Below are 18,595 nucleotides of genomic sequence, written 5' to 3'. Positions count from 1 at the left end.
AGAGCAATAGTATAAAAGCATAAGAGGGCAATATTTTTTTTAAAGTGTTTCAAACGTGAAAGACATAAAATAGCCATCTGCATTGGGATTTTGTAGGACTTGATTGCATAACTTACTTTAGTCTCCCTAATAGGCTACTATGTTGTGATAAGACGTTAGCAGTTAACTTGAATGCAGCAGTTTTTAACAAATTTGCGCAGCATGGTCACAATGCTAAGCTGAATTAATAGCAGTTTAGCTCGCCGTCCTCTATGTGGCAACAACAATCCTTCAACAATTGTTAAGTGCACATGCAGAGGAGAGGCAGTGGGTTCACTACTCGAGAAATCGGGGAGGGGCAAAGAAAGGCTGTTTCAATTGAAATTCAAATCATTTAAAAAAATCATTTAAAAAAAGCCATTGAAAATAACTGTGTTCTTACATGGTATATCTTTGATCTGTGCACTAAAATAAAACCCAAAGTATATATCCGTAAGTTGTTTAGATTTTTCACAATTAACTCATAAACACAAGGTGGCATTTTGTCTCAACCGTACCCTAATATAATTATATTGAGTACAGTTGAGACAGTAGCATGGTACAGTTGAGACGCCCATTCATGATGCTGGAAGGCTGACTGAAAGCCAACATAAAATGTGTAATCTGAGTGTTTCTTTTTATTTTAATCTATTTTTTTAAAATCTAAATTGGCATCAGATAGACATAAAGCAGGGACAAATGTTTAAAGATGAAAATATCTTTTTTTTCTTGGTTTTATCATGGCTAATTTTCAAATTATGATGTAATCCTTAAAATCTTCATGTTATAAGATATATTCATTAATAATATATAGTTTAAATATCAAAAATATTCATTTTATTGACATTTGTGATCTATATTGCCTAAATGCCATCATAATATGCACAAATAAACACCATGCAATCCAATGGGATTTTATCCGGGTACAGTTGAGACAAAGTGTCTCATCTGTACCCTTCTGACCATCTTGCACATTTTTCTAAATAATGCAACAACCTTGCATGAAAGGATGTCATGAAATATGTCAGTTTGTAGAGCACAGAATGACCTTTGCAATGATGTAAGAAAAGTATAACAGTCACATTGGAGTAACAAGATATTCACTGTGGAAGGAACATGGTTTAGTGAAATTCTCACTATGGTAAAAATACTTTTGCCAATATCTTTGGACAGGAGATATGCACAGTGTCCAAATTTCCCATGATTAAAGAGAACACTAACACAAATATGTGTAGCAAAAGTCATAGATCAGGCTTGGTTTGCAGGCAAGATATTTAAGGTGTCTCAACTGTACACATGACCCAACTGTACTCAGTCTACCCTAAACACACGAAATACAACTTCAGACAAGAAGATAGGCTAGGTTGGCAGGAGGTTGCCTAGGCCTACCTGTAACTCAAATTATGTCCAGGGTAGGCTATTTTAGGCTATAGGCTCTGACGTGAGTTTTATTGTGAGATGCGTTTAATTTGGAGCACCATCAAAAGCAGAAGATTTTTGGTTTGGTTTGGGGTCTAATTTACTCTTGGACTCTTTGATTATATTGCTTAGTGTTTGGACTGATGGCCACATCAATAAGGGGATATGATGGCTCACTAATTATGACCGCCGCTAGCGTAGCTAGCGAAGCGGTCATATAGTTGTTGTCAAAGTTTTTTTTTTTTTTTTTTTTTTTTATTCTTTTTTCCCGTCATTTTTCGTCAACGATTCCCGGGACACCGTAACACCAGAGCGCATGAAACTTGGTGGGCATGTAGCCCCAGTAGAGTTCTATGGAAATTTTTCGTTTCGTCCCGGGGGTCACTCCACCCCCGCGCTGCCCCCGCCCGAAGCCCAAAAATGACAGTTTTTCCTACATAACTACCTGAACCGTGGCACCGAGGATGACAAAATGTTTATGGTATGTTGTTCTCTAGAGCTTGCATCAACTTAGCTTATAACCAGTCATTTGTGATTTGCCCCCCCCATCGTAAAAATTGAAAATGCAATGTAATATTGCTTTAATTGCCGCTATCTTCAGATGAGATGTTATGAACTGCACCAAATTTCATGTGTATGATTAACCTGACACCCTCTGGGAGTATGCCAAGTTTTGTGGAATTTCATCCATGGGGGGCTATAAAATAAATGGATTTATGTGTACATTCAGGACTGTATACCCATCGGCCAGTAGATGGTGGTATTATCTGGAGTCTAAATCCCCCCCTGGGGATTTCAAAAACTGTTCCAAACATCTCAATCTCTGCTAGTTTTTGTCCTAGAAACATATAAGTGACACCATTAGAAACCTTTAATCAACTAGTTTCCAAATATGTTTTAAAAGAGAATGGTTGCTCTGGGTGCAACAAACATGCAGGAACACACACACACACACACACACACACACACACATAAATACACACACACACACACACACGCATACCTATTCACACACGCACCACTACATACACACATGTACATAAAACATTATACAAACACATGCACAAACACGCCCACACGCATGCACACATACACCCTTACACACACACACACACACCTACACACACACACACACACACACACACATGCACACACACATCTTTGAGTACATTTTGTGAGACCACCGGAGCTGAGAAGTGAATGTGTGTGTGATGTACTATAGCCTGTGTGTGTGGGTGCGTTTCTGTGTGCCCATCTGTGTGTTTGCATGTGTGTATATGTGTGTATGTGCATGTTCTGTGTGTGTTCTCTTTCTTTCTCTCTCTCTCTCTCTCTCTCTCTCTCTCTCTCTCTCTGTGTGTGTCTGTGTTATCTGTGTGTATTCTGTGTGTGTTCTCTCTTTCTCTCTCTCTCTCTCTGGGTGTGCCTGTGTGTGTGTGTTTGTGTGTGTGTGTGTGTGTGTGTGTGTGCGAGTGTGTGTTTGTGTGCGTGTGTGAGTGTGTGCCTGTGTATGTGTGTTTGTGTGTGTGTGTGTGTGTGTGCACACGTGCGCATGTGAGTGTGTGTGTGTGTGTGTGTTATCTGATATTGGAGTGACAGTGACGGCAGAGAACACAGTGAACATATACTCAGAGACACATTAAACACACACAAGCAGACACACACTCACACTAGACAGAGAAGCACTCATACACAAAAGCAAGCGCACACATGCACACACTCATTTACATACATAAAAGTTGCAGTAGGGATGGAGTAGGCGATGGAAACACAAGCGTGATTGATATTTGTGGAGAGAATGTGCAGGACTGAGCGGCGGTCATATTGTGTATCGCTTTGCGGTACATCTAGTTATGTTTCATGTAGTAGAAAGACTGTCGGGAATTCCACCCGCTGTTTATGCTTAGACAAGGTAGTCGCTTTCATTCATTCAATGTGCGATGTGCTGGCTAATGGAAACGTTAAATAAAAATCTCGGCCATAATTTGAGATGGCCTATACGGTAGGCTACCTCTGTCACGGACACTTATAAGTGTCAGCGGAGTTCGGTAGCCTATATTGGCAAATCTTGTAAAGCAAACTAATAGCCTAAACGGGCAAGCGTAGTGCCTTCTTGCGTTTGTTAGTAGGCCTATAGGCTACAGCCGATGTAAAAATGGTGAAATTAAACTGTGTGCTTTTTGGCCCGTATAGCCTACACAAACAATCTTGAATCGACATGAAGGAAAACAACATGCCTCAGCCTATAAGCACAGTATGACGTGGACTAAATAAAAACATGAAGTTGCGGGATAAACACCGACCGACAGTAGCTGGCAGGCGAGGTGCGCCTGCAGGTGTAGACTACGGTCGTAGGCTACGCACGGCTACTCAACGAGAGAAAATGTCCCTTAAGTGTGTATTCATAGGCTACCAAATTGGCCCATAATTTACCAGTTCAGCACAGTATCCCATTAACTGCATGACAGACAATTTGCAATTTTGCAATCTGCAAGACAAGTTAGTTATCAAAGTCAGGTCTATACACGCACATCATTTGTTTGAGCAGCAGAGACAAGGCTACACACGCACGCACGCACAGGCTCACAACTAGACTATTTGTTGCTTTTTATGCGGCGATAGACCGCACTGTTAAGCTAATTCAACTCAAGACTCATCATGGATGTAGTCTAAACAACGAAAACAGAAAGGATGAGATGGAGGCAGCAAAGCTAGAGCAGTTATTTGAGATGGGTCAGATAGGGAATTGGTGTGCTTGTCTGAACGTTAGACTAGCATCACAGCTAAAGCTATCTATAGGCTACGTTAGTATGTACTATGATATCAAGGCTACTTTTTAGCGGACCACTGCACGAACCTAACCGTAGAAAGGAAAAATATTGTCAGCGGGGGGGGGGTGTATAGGGGCCCACCACAGGTGGTCGCCCCCCTTAGGGTGGACCATTAGCTCCGCCCCTGGAACTGGCCCAAGTGTGGGCGAGCTCGTCGTCGAGGCTATCTCTGCCTCTAAGGAGAGGAAGGGAGTTTCTCTGGCTGCGCTAAAGAAGGCTTTGGCGGCTGCGGGTACGACGTGGAAAAGAATAACGCCCGTGTCAAAGTGGCCATCAAGAATTTGGTCACAAAGGGAACTCTGATCCAGACTAAGGGAACTGGTGCCTCCGGATCCTTCAAGTTGAACAAGGCGGCGGAAAAGAAGCCCGCAAAGAAGGTAGCTCCTAAAGCCAAGAAGCCAGCAGCAAAGAAACCTGCTGCGGCCAAGAAGCCCAAGAAGGTAGTAGCCTAGCCAAGAAACCAGCGGCCGCTAAAAAGTCCCCCAAGAAAGCAGCTAAGAAGCCCGCCACGCCGAAGAAGGCAACGAAGAGCCCAAAGAAAGCCAAGAAGCCCGCTGCACCCAAGAAGGCAGCGAAGAGCCCGAAGAAAGTCAAGGCAACGAAACCCAAGGCGGCTAAACCTAAAGCTGCTAAGCCCAAAGCCGCCAAGCCCAAAAATGCGGCACCCAAGAAGAAGTAAATGTTGTGCTCCTCTGGCCTATTAACAAAAAGGTTCTTTTAAGAGCCACCCAAATCTCTGTAAGCGTTCATTCCTTTAGTCTCAGCTATGTCTGATTTCGCATACACTCGTGTTCTTCTTCTTCTTCTTCTTCTTCAGTGGTTTTTATTGGCGGCTTGCAGGCTTGGTGCATTACCGCCATCTACAGGACTGAGGTGTGATCATACTAGACTTTCAGAATAAGACTAGTATAGGGTGTTGATTAAACAAACAAACAAACAAACAAAACCAAACAAAACAAAATAAAAATAAAAAAAACAAAATAAAACAAAACCAAAAAAGGCTACAGTCTTTTTGCAAGCTGTGTCATTATCAGGAACTCTATGACTGCCTTGGTTATGGATTGGCTCCCAGGCTGGCTCAACAAGCTGCTCAGTGTGAGTGAGTTGTTGGTCACTCTTTTCAGATGTTCTCTTTCCTCACAATGCTGCCTACATGTCAGGAGCACATGCTGTACAGTCTCTGCTTCTCTACAGTGTGGGCACATTCCACTCCCATGCTTCCCTATTATATGTAGGCTACTGTTCAGTTACACTCGTGTTCAATGACCGATTTGGCTTATAACCATAATGCGCTATTGCGTGCAGACTAAGTTCAATATTCCACAAATTCATTGTTCTGGAGTGAATGTTAAACCGCATTAAATTGCGTGGGCAATGACCTGATAATGGAATTCAAACTGAGCAAAATATTGCTTTATTATAATATATACACAATATTCACTTACACATTAATTATTTCAAAATATTGAACAGTTATTTGCCTAATTCTATCAATCAGTTTGCTTACGACCATGTATCAAGTATCCAAAATAGTGCAACACGCAACCATTTCAGTTCACTGTCGTAAGTGTTCAGAAAGCTACTTGAGTCATCAAAGGAAGCTTCGTTGGTCTATTATGACCATATTGAACATCTTATCCGGAAATTAGGCTACTTCTCTATTATTACCATGTGTTAAATGTAATGAATAGACATTATGCTGATAGGGAGGTGAAAGTGCTACAAGCGCCAGCTGGAACTGAATTGACGTAAGGCAGCGAACTACACGTTGATTGGCTCTCAGCATTCTTTTCTCAGCCACTGAGGCACTGAGTAGCCCCGAGCTGGCCTTATATACTAGGACTTGACACCTTGAATCGAAACATTTGAAGACGAACTTTCAACATTAGCTGTAATTATGAGCGGAAGAGGCAAAACCGGTGGCAAGGCCAGAGCAAAGGCCAAGACCAGGTCATCCAGGGCTGGACTGCAGTTCCCCGTGGGCCGCGTGCACAGGCTGCTGCGTAAAGGTAACTATGCCCAGCGTGTGGGTGCTGGTGCACCGGTCTACTTGGCTGCCGTGCTCGAGTACTTGACTGCTGAAATTCTGGAGTTGGCCGGTAACGCTGCCCGTGATAACAAGAAGACCCGTATCATTCCCCGTCATCTGCAACTGGCTGTGCGTAATGACGAAGAGTTGAACAAACTGCTCGGCGGAGTGACTATCGCTCAGGGTGGTGTGCTGCCTAACATCCAGGCTGTGCTGCTGCCCAAGAAGACCGAAAAGTCCAAGTAAACAAGTTCCCTCTGAATCTCTGAAAAAAAGGGCTCTTTTAAGAGCCAACCAAATATCTTAAAGTAAATTCCAAGTTACTTTTGGCATGATCTCTACTGTTACAAAATACTTCGTGTAGTAATGTTGAAATAAAATAAGTGATTGGTCTTCGGAAATAAATCACTCAACCGATTGGTCTTCCCAGTCACTGAGTCCCTAGTCCAGATGACTAAAGAAAGGAAGGACGGTCATCGGAAATAAATCACTCAAGACCATTATCTGAATGTATTTGGCATTGCGGAGAGAAACGAAATTGGTTAGTGGGTGAAGACAATAAATAACTTTAAATAAATTTAAAAACAATAACATATCCAAGCCACACATGCAGACATTCTCATCTACAGTTGCGCACACACACACACAAGCATAAACGAAGGAAGTAGTGAGCGATGATAAACACAAGTTAATAGGCCTTTACATACGGATAGTCTGACTTTTCCTAAAAACCGAGCAAATAAAGGCTACACCAAGTCCTTCTTCTTCTTCTTCTTCTTCTTCTTCTGATTTTATTGGCGGTTGGCACCTTTTCTTTGTGCATTACCGCCACCACTTGACTGGAGTACGGAACAGGATTCACTACTCTACAGAGATATTCAGGATATTCAAGGATCTTTGTCTGCACTAGTATAACCCAAATAAACAAATAAATAAAACAAACAAAACAAACAAAAACAAAACAAATTAGAACAAAAAAAAAGAGGTTTGTATCTTTCAAAAAAGAAAGTAAAAAAACAAAAATATCCCCTGAGTTACTTTGCAATACTGTCTTCAGATCAAAGGACACATTATTTGCTACCAGCTGATCATTCAATCTCTGTCTTGCTTGATGGTATTTATTGCAATGGAGAATAACATGTTCTACCGTTTCTGGCGTTTGACTCTGGCAATACTCACAGAGACCACTATCGTGTTTTTTCATTACAAATAATGTGCTGTTAAGTCTTGTGTGACCCAGTCTCAATCTTGTCAGTGCACTGTCCTCCCACCTGGACCTGGTAGTGTGTGTGCCTTTCCCCACTTTCCCTTGTATTCTATACAAGTGTCTCCCTGTGCATCCATTGTCCCATATATGCTGCCATTTATGTGTGATCCTAGCCTTAACCATACTTTTTACCTCCGCCTTACTGTATTTGATGTTAATGTCTATATCCTCTTTTTCTGTTGCTTTTTTCGCATGTTCATCAGCCAGCTCGTTCCCCTCAACACCTATATGAGCTGGAACCCATATGAACGTCACCCTCCTTCCTGACGCTTGCAACCCATATGCTAATTGCAGAATTTCTATTATAAGGTCTTCCCTTGACTCAGACTGAAAGTTCTGGATGCTTATTAGAGCTGCACTTGAATCTGAGGCAATCACTGCTTCCATATAGTTGCTACTTTCTAGCCACAGCAAAGCTAGCCATATGCCCACCATTTCAGCTGTATACACAGCAAGGTTATCACTCAGTCTTTTCGCTATAGCTAGGTCCATTTCAGGAATCACATAAGAAACCCCTACTTTACTGTCAGTACTTTTAGATGCATCTGTAAAAACCTTAACACATTGCCTGTATTTTTCTGTAATATAACTGTTTACCTTGTATTTGTCCACTCCTTCCTCCTTCTTTTCCTCCAAGAGCCCTAGATCCACCTTCACTTCCTCTAATATCCAGGGAGGTACTGTTGGATATGCCACAGTAGGACTGATGTTTAGAGAACCAATTCCCATTTCATTCACCTTATTCTTTATTATCCACCCATAGCTTTTTACCTTCATGCTTGCTCTCTCCTGACATTCCCTTAATACTGACTGGGACATATGGTTCTCTTTATGTCCCTTGACATTTGCCCAGTATACCAGCGCCAGCTGGTCCCTCCTTAGATGCAGGGGCATCTCCCCCACCTCCACTTGCAATGCAGCTATTGGAGATGTTTTAATTGCTCCACTGATGATTCTCATAGCTTGATTATGCATACCATCAAGTTTATTTAAGTTTGACTTTGAGGCTGACCCATAAGCTATACATCCATAGTCAAACACTGATCTCATTAGGCCTATATAAATTGTCTCCAATGCTGACCTAGAGGCACCCCAATCCACTCCACCCAGACACCTCATGACATTTAATATCCTTTTCCCCTTGTCTACCATCTTTTGGATATGATGTGCCCATGTCAACCTTTTGTCAAACCAGACTCCCAGGTATTTAAAGGTTTCCACCCTCTCCAGTTCTTGACCAGCCACCATTATTTTCAACTCTTGGTTAATATTTTTCCTTGAGAAGAACATAACCTTAGTCTTCTCTATTGATATTCTAAAACCCCATTGCACTGCCCACTGTTGCACCTCATTCACAGCATCCTGCATCTTGTTCACAATATATTTTTACACCAAGTCCTGATTTGTGCTTGTAGGCTACATGCTGTAGCTTGAAATATGTAAATTCGTGAATGAAAGTGAATTTCTTTTTATTTCGAATTTCAAATGTTTTATTGAAAAGGTTTTATGAATAGTGAATAACGCAATGACAGAGACATCTGGGGTGCGCTTTGTATTTTGAATTTTCGGCGCCATAAGGAGGGAACTTGGAAGACCAATCAGCGGAGACCAAAAACCTGACGTAAAACGGGGGGCGTGGGCTGCGGTCATAGACTTTATATACCCACGTTCCGCCTATCCACTAATACCCTGCCAACCCGAAGAACTAGTCATGGCAAGAACCAAGCAGACAGCCCGCAAATCTACCGGAGGTAAGGCTCCGAGGAAACAACTCGCCACCAAGGCTGCGCGTAAAAGCGCACCGGCAACCGGTGGAGTGAAGAAGCCTCACCGTTACAGGCCTGGTACCGTAGCTCTGAGAGAGATCCGTCGTTACCAGAAGTCTACTGAGCTGCTGATCCGCAAGTTGCCCTTCCAGCGTCTGGTCAGAGAAATCGCCCAGGACTTCAAGACTGATCTGCGGTTCCAGAGCTCTGCGGTCATGGCTCTTCAGGAGGCCAGCGAGGCTTACCTCGTCGGTTTGTTTGAGGACACCAACCTGTGCGCCATCCACGCCAAGAGAGTCACCATTATGCCCAAGGACATCCAGTTGGCTCGTCGTATCCGTGGGGAGCGTGCTTAAATTAATTTAAGTCGCCACCCGATTACTAAAAGGCTCTTTTAAGAGCCAACCAAACATTCAAAAAAGCTATAATTTCCAAACTGCTTGCAGAACCGCTACACATTCACAGAGGAGCAGTCGTGTCGAGTTTGCACTACTTTAACGGTTTGGATTCGAGTATGGTTATCGATAGGCTATCTGACAGACGCCTTTGTCCAAATCGACATAAACCAAAATACAATAATTAAACATTTTTTTTTTTTTTTTTTTTAAAGTTGGTCTAAACGGCCTAATTATTAGATCAAATACATGACACCATGACAGCCCCCTGCTTCCTTGACCTCTTCCTTTGGTAGTTTTTTTTGCCCGCCTTCAGGTTTTCCACCCAGTCAGTTTTTATTAAGGATTCTTACATTCGTAAACTAACGAATTAGGCCTATATATCCCTTCCCTGGATAACCACCGTTACATGGTTAAGTCAAGTAGCCGTGTAGTAGATTTAATATTCTCAAAAAATGGTCCCACATGGGCTACTACTCAGTTATGAGATTAGGTCCTGCAAGTAGTGTTTATTAACAGTACAGACAGTAATTCAACCGTTATACCCAGTAAGGTGTGATCACATTGGTATTACTTTTCACAGAGAATGTAGGTGGCTCTTAAAAGAGCCTTTGAGATAAGAGGACGTTTCGAATTCTGATCTACTTGGAGCTGGTATACTTGGTCACAGCCTTGGTTCCCTCGGACACAGCATGCTTAGCCAGCTCACCGGGCAGAAGCAGTCGCACTGCGGTCTGGATCTCCCTGGAAGAGATGGTGGAGCGCTTGTTGTAGTGAGCCAAGCGGGAAGCCTCTCCAGCAATGCGCTCGAAGATGTCGTTCACGAAGGAGTTCATAATGCCCATCGCCTTAGAGGAGATTCCGGTATCAGGGTGGACTTGTTTCAGCACTTTATAGACGTAGATAGCATAGCTCTCCTTCCTGGACTTTCTGCGTTTCTTGCCTCCTTTTCCTGCCGTCTTTGTCACGGCTTTCTTGGAGCCCTTCTTCGGGGCAGGCTTAGCTGGGTCTGGCATGATAAGGTGTCGATTGAAATTAACAAAGACAATATCCTTGTTTTCGAAGTTTCCTGGTATATATACCAGGTTTTATGCAAATAGCAGACTGCGATAATCATACACCCACGACCACAATGTTTATGTCCCTCCGAAACTAAATACCCAGACACGGTTGGTTATTTTAGAGGGGGCAGTCAGTGAGAGAAGGTCAGCACCACCCACAAATCATCAGCTCACACCACCCCTTTTCCCGCACTTTTCTGAAAGCCAATGCATTAGTGAATAGGCGTTCTAATTCATGATTGCACCGCTCTGGATTGCAGTTTTTCTCAGTCACTTTGATGCACTTCGTGAGCTTAGAATTATGAAGTTTGTACATAGCTAGCAAACCTGTTATGCAGTACCTTTTTTATTTTACTAATAACTAACTAACTGATAAAACATTTTTTACAAAAATAACACCACACAGGCATTAATAAACACCAGATCAACTCATTTTTGACCAACAGTGGAGATAGAACCTTATTCTCAGCTCACGACTTTTCGAATCATCATTAAAGTTTGAGCAACATAACTCCTGCAAAAATGGTTCTTTACTGAACTGTTTATACCGCTCTGCAATTTTTAGAATATAAAAAACAGGCTTTTACAGCACTGCGTAAAAAGAGAGGATAGATAAATAAAACATAGGAAGTGCCCCTTGAATTAACTCTAAGTTTACTATACATTGTATACTCTCTGTGAGGCTAAAAGTGTATGCTGAGCTGATAACAAAATAGTTATGGCGACACAAAAATAGTTATGGCGACACTTCTGCGTCATGACTTTAAGAATGACAGAAGGCCTATTTGATTCATGGGCTAGTGCATGGGTTCATTTATAACTCTATTGTAACCTAATTTGAGGTGATCACGGGATTTTTTAATCCATTTCTTATACGCAGCCTGTTCGTGTGAAGTGTGTCGTTGGATCGCAATGCCCTAATCCTCAAAGCTCTGACAGTAATGTGTGAAAACGGTGTATCATTCGTATTACAGAAAGGAATATGATCTTTTAAAAGGAATTGGGTGGGTCTTAAAAGAGCCTTTGGGTCGAAGTTGAGAAAGGAGCTGATCTTTAACCGCCGAAACCGTACAGAGTACGACCCTGGCGTTTCAGAGCGTAAACGACGTCCATTGCGGTCACGGTCTTTTTCTTGGCGTGCTCGGTGTAGGTGACAGCATCACGAATCACGTTCTCCAGGAATACCTTCAACACACCACGGGTCTCTTCGTAGATGAGACCAGAGATACGCTTCACACCACCACGGCGAGCCAGACGCCTGATTGCAGGCTTGGTAATTCCCTGGATGTTATCACGAAGAACTTTACGGTGACGCTTTGCGCCTCCCTTTCCAAGACCCTTTCCTCCTTTGCCTCTGCCGGACATCCTCGCAATTGGCTTCAACTGAGACTTGTCCGAATGCCCAATGGATGCTCGCAACTCGTATTTATTCGAACAGAGAGGACGTTGGTGAAACTACTAAGCACTGCCCCTTCACGGCCCCTCCTCTTTCTGAACATAAGGAGAAATACGTCACCAAAAACGCCCACATTTACTTTACTTTGTTCTTCACTCAAACAAAGACAGATTTCTCAAAACAAAACTAAAGTTTTTAGTGTTATTTTCCGTGAATTTAATTATCTTATTAAGTCTCTGAGACTTCATAATGTATTATTTCTCCAGCATTACGACATTGTGATGAATGTATAACCAACCTCTTGTTGTGTACGTATAAAGACAGTTACAGTTTTTCACAATTGCTAGAACACCTTTTTCAGAACTCTTTACCTTTTTCTCAAAACTGTGAACACAAAACTCATTTCTCAAACTACATTCTCGAAACCCTTCAATCTTGTTGCAAAACTGAACAATCACCTCAAAACACTTTTAACTTTGCTCAAAACGAACTAATGGTCTCAAATCATTGAACACATCAGGCAAAATTACACTCCTGCAGAGCAGTGATAAGACAATACACCAAACAATGGAAGACACAGTTTTCAGGGCAGGGTTTATGGCTCCTGGAGGAATTGTATTCATTCTACAGTAATTTGAAAAATAAAAGTAAATAAAAGAATAAAATGACTTATATCAGTCTCTATTCATATCCTCTAGCCTATATGAAGATATAAATCAATAGTTTTGTAAGTGAACAGAAAGACAGGCCAATACTGTACTGAATATGATTTGTACTGTGATGCCACAGACTCTAGTACTGTAAGTATGCAATACTGTAATATTGTATTGTGCCTAAATTTAGACTTACTTGGACATACTGATAACTCAGCTCTTTCACTCTCTCAGAGTTGAGCTCAAAGGGTTGTACAGTGTGTAACAGTGGATGTCCAGTGATTACTGTACTGTATGATAATGGACATTTACGCTATTTCTCTAGTCTGAATCTTTGGATTATTGACGCCACAGAGAAACCACTGATGTTGGGTTGGACCATGAAGTCCTGCTTCTCTCATTGGCATTCCATGAACCAGTACATGGTCAATGATTGTTGCCCAAATATCATCATTTACAGTATTGCAACTCTTGGGACTCTCTGTCTTTCTCTTCATCCTCTTCCTCCTACCTGCACCCTCCTCTTCCTTGTACCCCACCTCTACTGTAACATGCACTTGTTGTCCCCTGTGTCTCTGTCAACTCTGAACTGACTTATATTGGTTGTCACATCATTAGACACAAGTGTTATCTATTTTGAGTGGTAGTGTTCAAATGGAGACAACTGTGCTCTAATTGTGTTCAACTTCCGCCTTGTTTGGTTATCAATATAATTAAGAAGTGCATCAGAATGCACAATGTGTTTAGAGTTTTGCAAAAAGGGTTTATGAGTTTGGTAAAATGGGTGAAAGTGGGTGAAAGTAGTCTATGGTTCTGCCAAAAGAGGGAGTAATTCAACAAATGTGTTCAGGCATTTGAGAATTTGATTCAGAGAATGGGGTTTAGTGTTTGAGCAACTGTGAAAAACTGTAAATGGCTCACAGTTTTTCTCTGTCGCTCATTCAGATCATTGTGTCTGTTGTACACATCAAAAAGCAGTTTCTCATTTCTTTGATCAAGTTACAAATGTTTTGGTACATCCGTGCAAATTATCATGTACAATTGTCTGCTAAATAGTCTCACCCCCACAACATAGGCATTAGTTCATAGTATGTCTTTACATGCAGCGCAGGCCATCATGACAATCGTTGTAAATAAAGTTTTACACGGGCAATAGTAAACAAGCCTGGATCCGCACACAGCCTACATTTAGGCTAAAGTAAGTCACGTTGGCTAATTGCGCGTTATACTTGAATTAGTCGTAAGAGCGAATACTTTGAACCTGCAACCCATATTTGAGTTGTTTACAGGCACACACGAAATGCACCATGAATGGTTATCAATTAGGCTGCTATTCAACGAAATGCAAATGGTCTATACCTGATGGGCTGCAGTTAGCAGGTCCATAACCACACGTATGGCAATGGCAGGTCCCTTTTGTGTTGCACGCCACGTACTAACTACAGCTCATCATGGACAGATGGATGGATGGACAGATAGAAAAGGCCTAGATAGATAGATAGATAGATAGATACTTTATTGATTCCTAATGGGACATTCAAGAGGTCCATATAGGTTATTTGCATTTAGGTCTCTCCCATAAATGTATGTGATTATAGCATTTAAGTAGGATAGTCTATTAAAAGCAAGTGTGACAAGTTTAGCATTTTCCTCGATATTTTTGCAACTGAATACACCACATAACTTAATGCTGTTCCTTTGATTTGATATAACAGTTTCAAACTTGTGTTGGTGTCACACTGACTTACAATATGGATAATGTCATTCCTGACATTGCCAGTGTTTGTCCAAAGTGCTTAGTATTGCACCATGTGAGACCTTTTTCATCAGTCTGATGATCTAGGTACCATCAAATGAGGATACCTTAGTGCTAAATTCACAGAAACCTCAGTACATTCACAATGTGTGTTTGCTAAATACTACTAACTTTACTTTAACTTAGATGTTTATTTACATGTGGCTCTCACAAGCCTTGCAACACAAATTGTATTATGATAAAAGCTTTGTAAGACTGCAATGCGTGCTTCACGTGCACAGCAGTGCCAAAGTTTATTATTATTTGTTGAGCCAGTTGAGACGGACAAATGCACCAATTTCATCCCCTTTATTATTAACTTGTTTCAGAAAACGTTGGAACGCTGTAGTTGGTTTGGGCGTAGAGCTGCTTGAGAGTGGAATTGATAGACTGGAATGAGAGCAGAAGGAGTTCAGTCTTGCTGGCAGTCTGCTGTAATGGGCTGGATGATCCTTTATTGCTGCCAGAACTCCTTACTTTGGATCAGCAGCTAGATAGGAATGGTGGATTGTTTGAGGTGGAGTCTCAGACCCTCTTGATCACACCTTGTAACAAGGTGATGGAAAAGTGTGTTTTTCAAAATGTAAAAGGGTTTGTGCGTAATCCATAATTAATCATTTCATTCTTCTGGCTTGGATGTTCTGTCAGGATCTGGCTTGGACTAAATGTGGCCATTCTGTATATTGTTCTGTGTCATGTGCTCTGTGTACCTGTCTATCAGGTGTGTTTGTCTCTGCCCATCCCCTTATATGGTCTGCACTTCCTGTCTCATTAGTTTCCCCACTTTATGTCTTGTTGGTTTCATCCAGTCCTCTGTCTTTCTGTGAATTAGTCTGTGCATTTACACCCCCTGTTCATCTGTCCTTGGTCGGTTCGTCGCTTTGTCTGTGCGTAAGTCCATAAGAAAGAGTCTTGCGCGTGGGTCCTAGCCTTAGAATCCCGACATGTTCACTTAATGTTTCTGCAGGGAAAAATGACATATTACCCATTAACCTCTGTATTCTCTGAAATTAAAAAATAACACATAGAGCTTTTCTTTTTTCACACTGATAGATATATGTAAAACAGAAATAATTAATCAAAAGTGTCTTATATAAAACTAATATTTTGTACTCACCTTTTTTTGGCATTTGTTGATTACGTCCTTGATAGTGGCTTGGTCTCTCTGAGGGACAAACTTGTCCACCATCTTGAGAAGGTCAGGATGGGAAGCCAGGAATGCAAAGGTGTTACGGGCATGGGTCCTGTTTCAGACACAAAATACATCAACACCCATATGTTTACAATGAGGACATAATGATCACTGATACTGGCAGACTAACATTCAAAATAAGTGTGATGCCATGATGACTTTTAATAGGGAGAATAGTACTGTTGTTTCATTATGTTTGACGCTCATTCATCAACAGTCTATGTACAAAACGTACAGTGTTTCCTGAACATAAACATTTTTCACTAACTACTTTATTCTAACTGTGGTAAACACACGATTTGAAGTCCACTGCACTGACCATTTATCATTGCTTTGGAGAGTCAATTAAGAATTTGATTGTTTTGATTTGGCAGCTGAGCGGTTAATTTAGAAACAAGAAGTAGCACTCCCACCTGACTTCCTGTGCACTGTCGAGGGCCAGGCAGCTGATGGAGCGGACGAAGCGGTCAGTCAGGTCCTTTTTGCCCGACAGGACGCGGGACGCCCCCATGACCTCCGCCAGTCTCTCCAGGTGCTGTGCAGCGGTCTTCCTCACGGCCGCATTACGATGCCTAAGAAACAGAACCATTGAGACAAACCAAAAGAAACACAGAGACAGAGAATGAGTAATCCAGACCACCAGGGGACACAGAGAACCACAGAGCCAAGAGAACGTGTTGAGAAAGAGAACCAGGTAACGGAGAACCTGTTGAGGACCGGTAAAACCGTAGAGTCTGCAGAACCACAGAGAACCAGTAAACAAGGAAGGAGTCTGAGGTGATGGGTCACCAGGGTTCTCTTTCCTCCTCACCTGAGTCCTGTGTTGATGAGGGCGTTCATGGTGCGAGAGGGGGTGACGTTGTGCACCATGTACCCCAGTGCCAGCTCCATGTCCTCCCTGATGAAGCCGCTGGCCTCTCCAGCTTTAGGGAGCAGCGTCTGGGCTGTGCCCTCGGCCTCCGCGTCCATGCCTCGCCCCAGCTGAGCGTACAGGTGGGCCAGCGTGATCATGGCAGCACGGGACACCATGGAGCGCAGGTTCTTCACCTGGGTGGGAGGGGTAGAATGATACTGTAGCTTGTACAACTCTGACTTAAAATAATCTAAAATAGAGTTACAACTGTGTTCTGTTCACAAAAGTGAAAGCCCAATATGATGATAGAATGTAGCAGAGAGCCTCTGACCTCGCGGTAGACGGCCAGACACACATCATGCAGCCTGGGCAGCAGCACCTCAGCATGGTGCTGAGAGAGAGATCTGATGGAGGTCAGACCCTCGATCTTCTGCTCCCTAAAGAGAAAACACACTCAACTCAGAGGAACATGAGGACACATAGAGTTGACTTTAGCGTATAGCCCTAGTATAGGGCAGACTATCGTCAATAAAAGAACACTAACACTTGTGTTCTTCTAACACAAATATATCATCATGGTCTAGACTATACTATATCCTATCTTAGCTGAAAGCCTGTCATCTGTCTGAAGTCAATATGCTAAGGCACCAAGAATATCACCATTAATAGCTTATAATTTGCTTAGAGTTAAATGTGTTAGCCTAGCCTATTTGATCTATACTCCCACCAGTCCTCGTCTCTGAGCAGCTTGAAGGCCTGCAGGATGGCCTGCTCGGGGCAGGACACAGGGGGCAGTTTGGCCAGCTCTGGGAGCTCGCTGGTCTGTTGGGTGTTGCTCATTTGCTTCACCGCTATCACTCTCTTCTTCACCTCCTTTTGGTCCCTCACTTCCTCCTTCCCTGCCAGAGACTCCACAGACTTTTGCTCTGGGAGGTTAAAGGTCAAATGTGTCTGTCTGACATCCGGTCTGCACTGGCAAACTATACTATATATAACTTAACTATTATCAATAAACTACACTTATGTGTAAGTAAGTTGTGTTAAGACTGTATTGTTCTGTTATGTGCTACTCAGTAATCTATTCATATGTATCACCTCTGCTGGTGTTTAGATCATTTTCATGTATTAAAACCAAAGCTATATGAGACTATGGTGTGTGTGTGTGTGTGTGTGTGTGTGTGTGTGTGTGTGTGTGTGTGTGTGTGTGTGTGTGTGTGTGTGTGTGTGTGTGTGTGTGTGTGTGTGTGTGTGTGTGTGCACCTAACTTCACTACTCACCTGCCACAGCAGTGGCCACACTGAGCGGTGTTCTCTTGAAGCGGGGCAGTCTGCTGATGAACTGTCTCTGACAGGCTGCCTGGGGTTTAGCTGTTTCTGGGGGGGCAGGGACAGCGGAGGCAATAGGTGGAGTGGGGGTGTTGAGGAAGGGCAAATTGCGCCGTGCTGACGGGGTCCTGAGGTCCACAGGGCTGAGGCTGCTCGCAGAGCTACCTCTTCCGTGTTTGAGGACCCTGTTGCCACGGAGACCAGTGAGGCTGACCTCCTCAGTGACACTCTCCTGCATGCATCCCATGTCCTGGGCTTCAGCTTGGCCATCGCCATCACTGTTTTGGTCAGGGACAGCTTGGACAGCTCTGACACAGCGCCTGGCCTTCATCCTCTTTGGCTTGCTCTGGCTCTTGCCTGATTTCTCAGGTGGAGCAGGTGCCATCATGCTGCTGCCGGTATCAACGCCGCTCGGGGCTCTGATGTCGTGATGGAGTGGCTGCAGCGGATGAGCGCGGTCAAGGCCTGTCAGCTTCTTCCTGCCGAGGGATCGCAGGGCACCGCGTTTGGGAACTGCAGTGGGGAGTTTGTCACCTGCCAGCAGCTGCATCAGGACCGGGAACTGGCCCTGGGCGACCGCGGGCAAGGGGGGGGA

The 18,595-nt window shown here is 43.0% G+C and overlaps 4 protein-coding genes across 4 annotated transcripts; 2 read left to right on the top strand and 2 right to left on the bottom strand.

The window, feature by feature from the left end:
* Positions 1 to 6,146: 6,146 nt before the first annotated feature.
* Positions 6,147 to 6,551, top strand: LOC134091790 (histone H2A). The gene has a single exon (XM_062544458.1). The coding sequence runs from the start codon at positions 6,166 to 6,168 to the stop codon at positions 6,541 to 6,543; it is 378 nt and encodes a 125-aa protein (XP_062400442.1). The 5' UTR covers positions 6,147 to 6,165; the 3' UTR covers positions 6,544 to 6,551.
* A 2,712-nt stretch (positions 6,552 to 9,263) lies between these two features.
* On the top strand, positions 9,264 to 9,694 carry LOC134092026 (histone H3). The gene has a single exon (XM_062544828.1). The coding sequence runs from the start codon at positions 9,276 to 9,278 to the stop codon at positions 9,684 to 9,686; it is 411 nt and encodes a 136-aa protein (XP_062400812.1). The 5' UTR covers positions 9,264 to 9,275; the 3' UTR covers positions 9,687 to 9,694.
* A 661-nt stretch (positions 9,695 to 10,355) lies between these two features.
* On the bottom strand, positions 10,356 to 10,768 carry LOC134075578 (histone H2B-like). The gene has a single exon (XM_062530865.1). The coding sequence runs from the start codon at positions 10,739 to 10,741 to the stop codon at positions 10,367 to 10,369; it is 375 nt and encodes a 124-aa protein (XP_062386849.1). The 5' UTR covers positions 10,742 to 10,768; the 3' UTR covers positions 10,356 to 10,366.
* Positions 10,769 to 11,819: 1,051 nt separating this feature from the next.
* Positions 11,820 to 12,169, bottom strand: LOC134091977 (histone H4-like). Its single transcript, XM_062544756.1, has one exon. It carries the CDS (start codon positions 12,149 to 12,151, stop codon positions 11,840 to 11,842), a length of 312 nt encoding a protein of 103 aa, XP_062400740.1. The 5' UTR covers positions 12,152 to 12,169; the 3' UTR covers positions 11,820 to 11,839.
* Between the last annotated feature and the right edge of the window lie 6,426 nt (positions 12,170 to 18,595).

This window comes from Sardina pilchardus, chromosome 1 (genome assembly GCF_963854185.1).
Source record: "Sardina pilchardus chromosome 1, fSarPil1.1, whole genome shotgun sequence".
Classification (NCBI taxonomy): Eukaryota; Metazoa; Chordata; class Actinopteri; order Clupeiformes; family Clupeidae; genus Sardina; species Sardina pilchardus.
The sequence above is the reverse complement of the archived record's forward strand: the minus strand, read 5'-3'. Positions and strand labels throughout refer to the sequence as shown.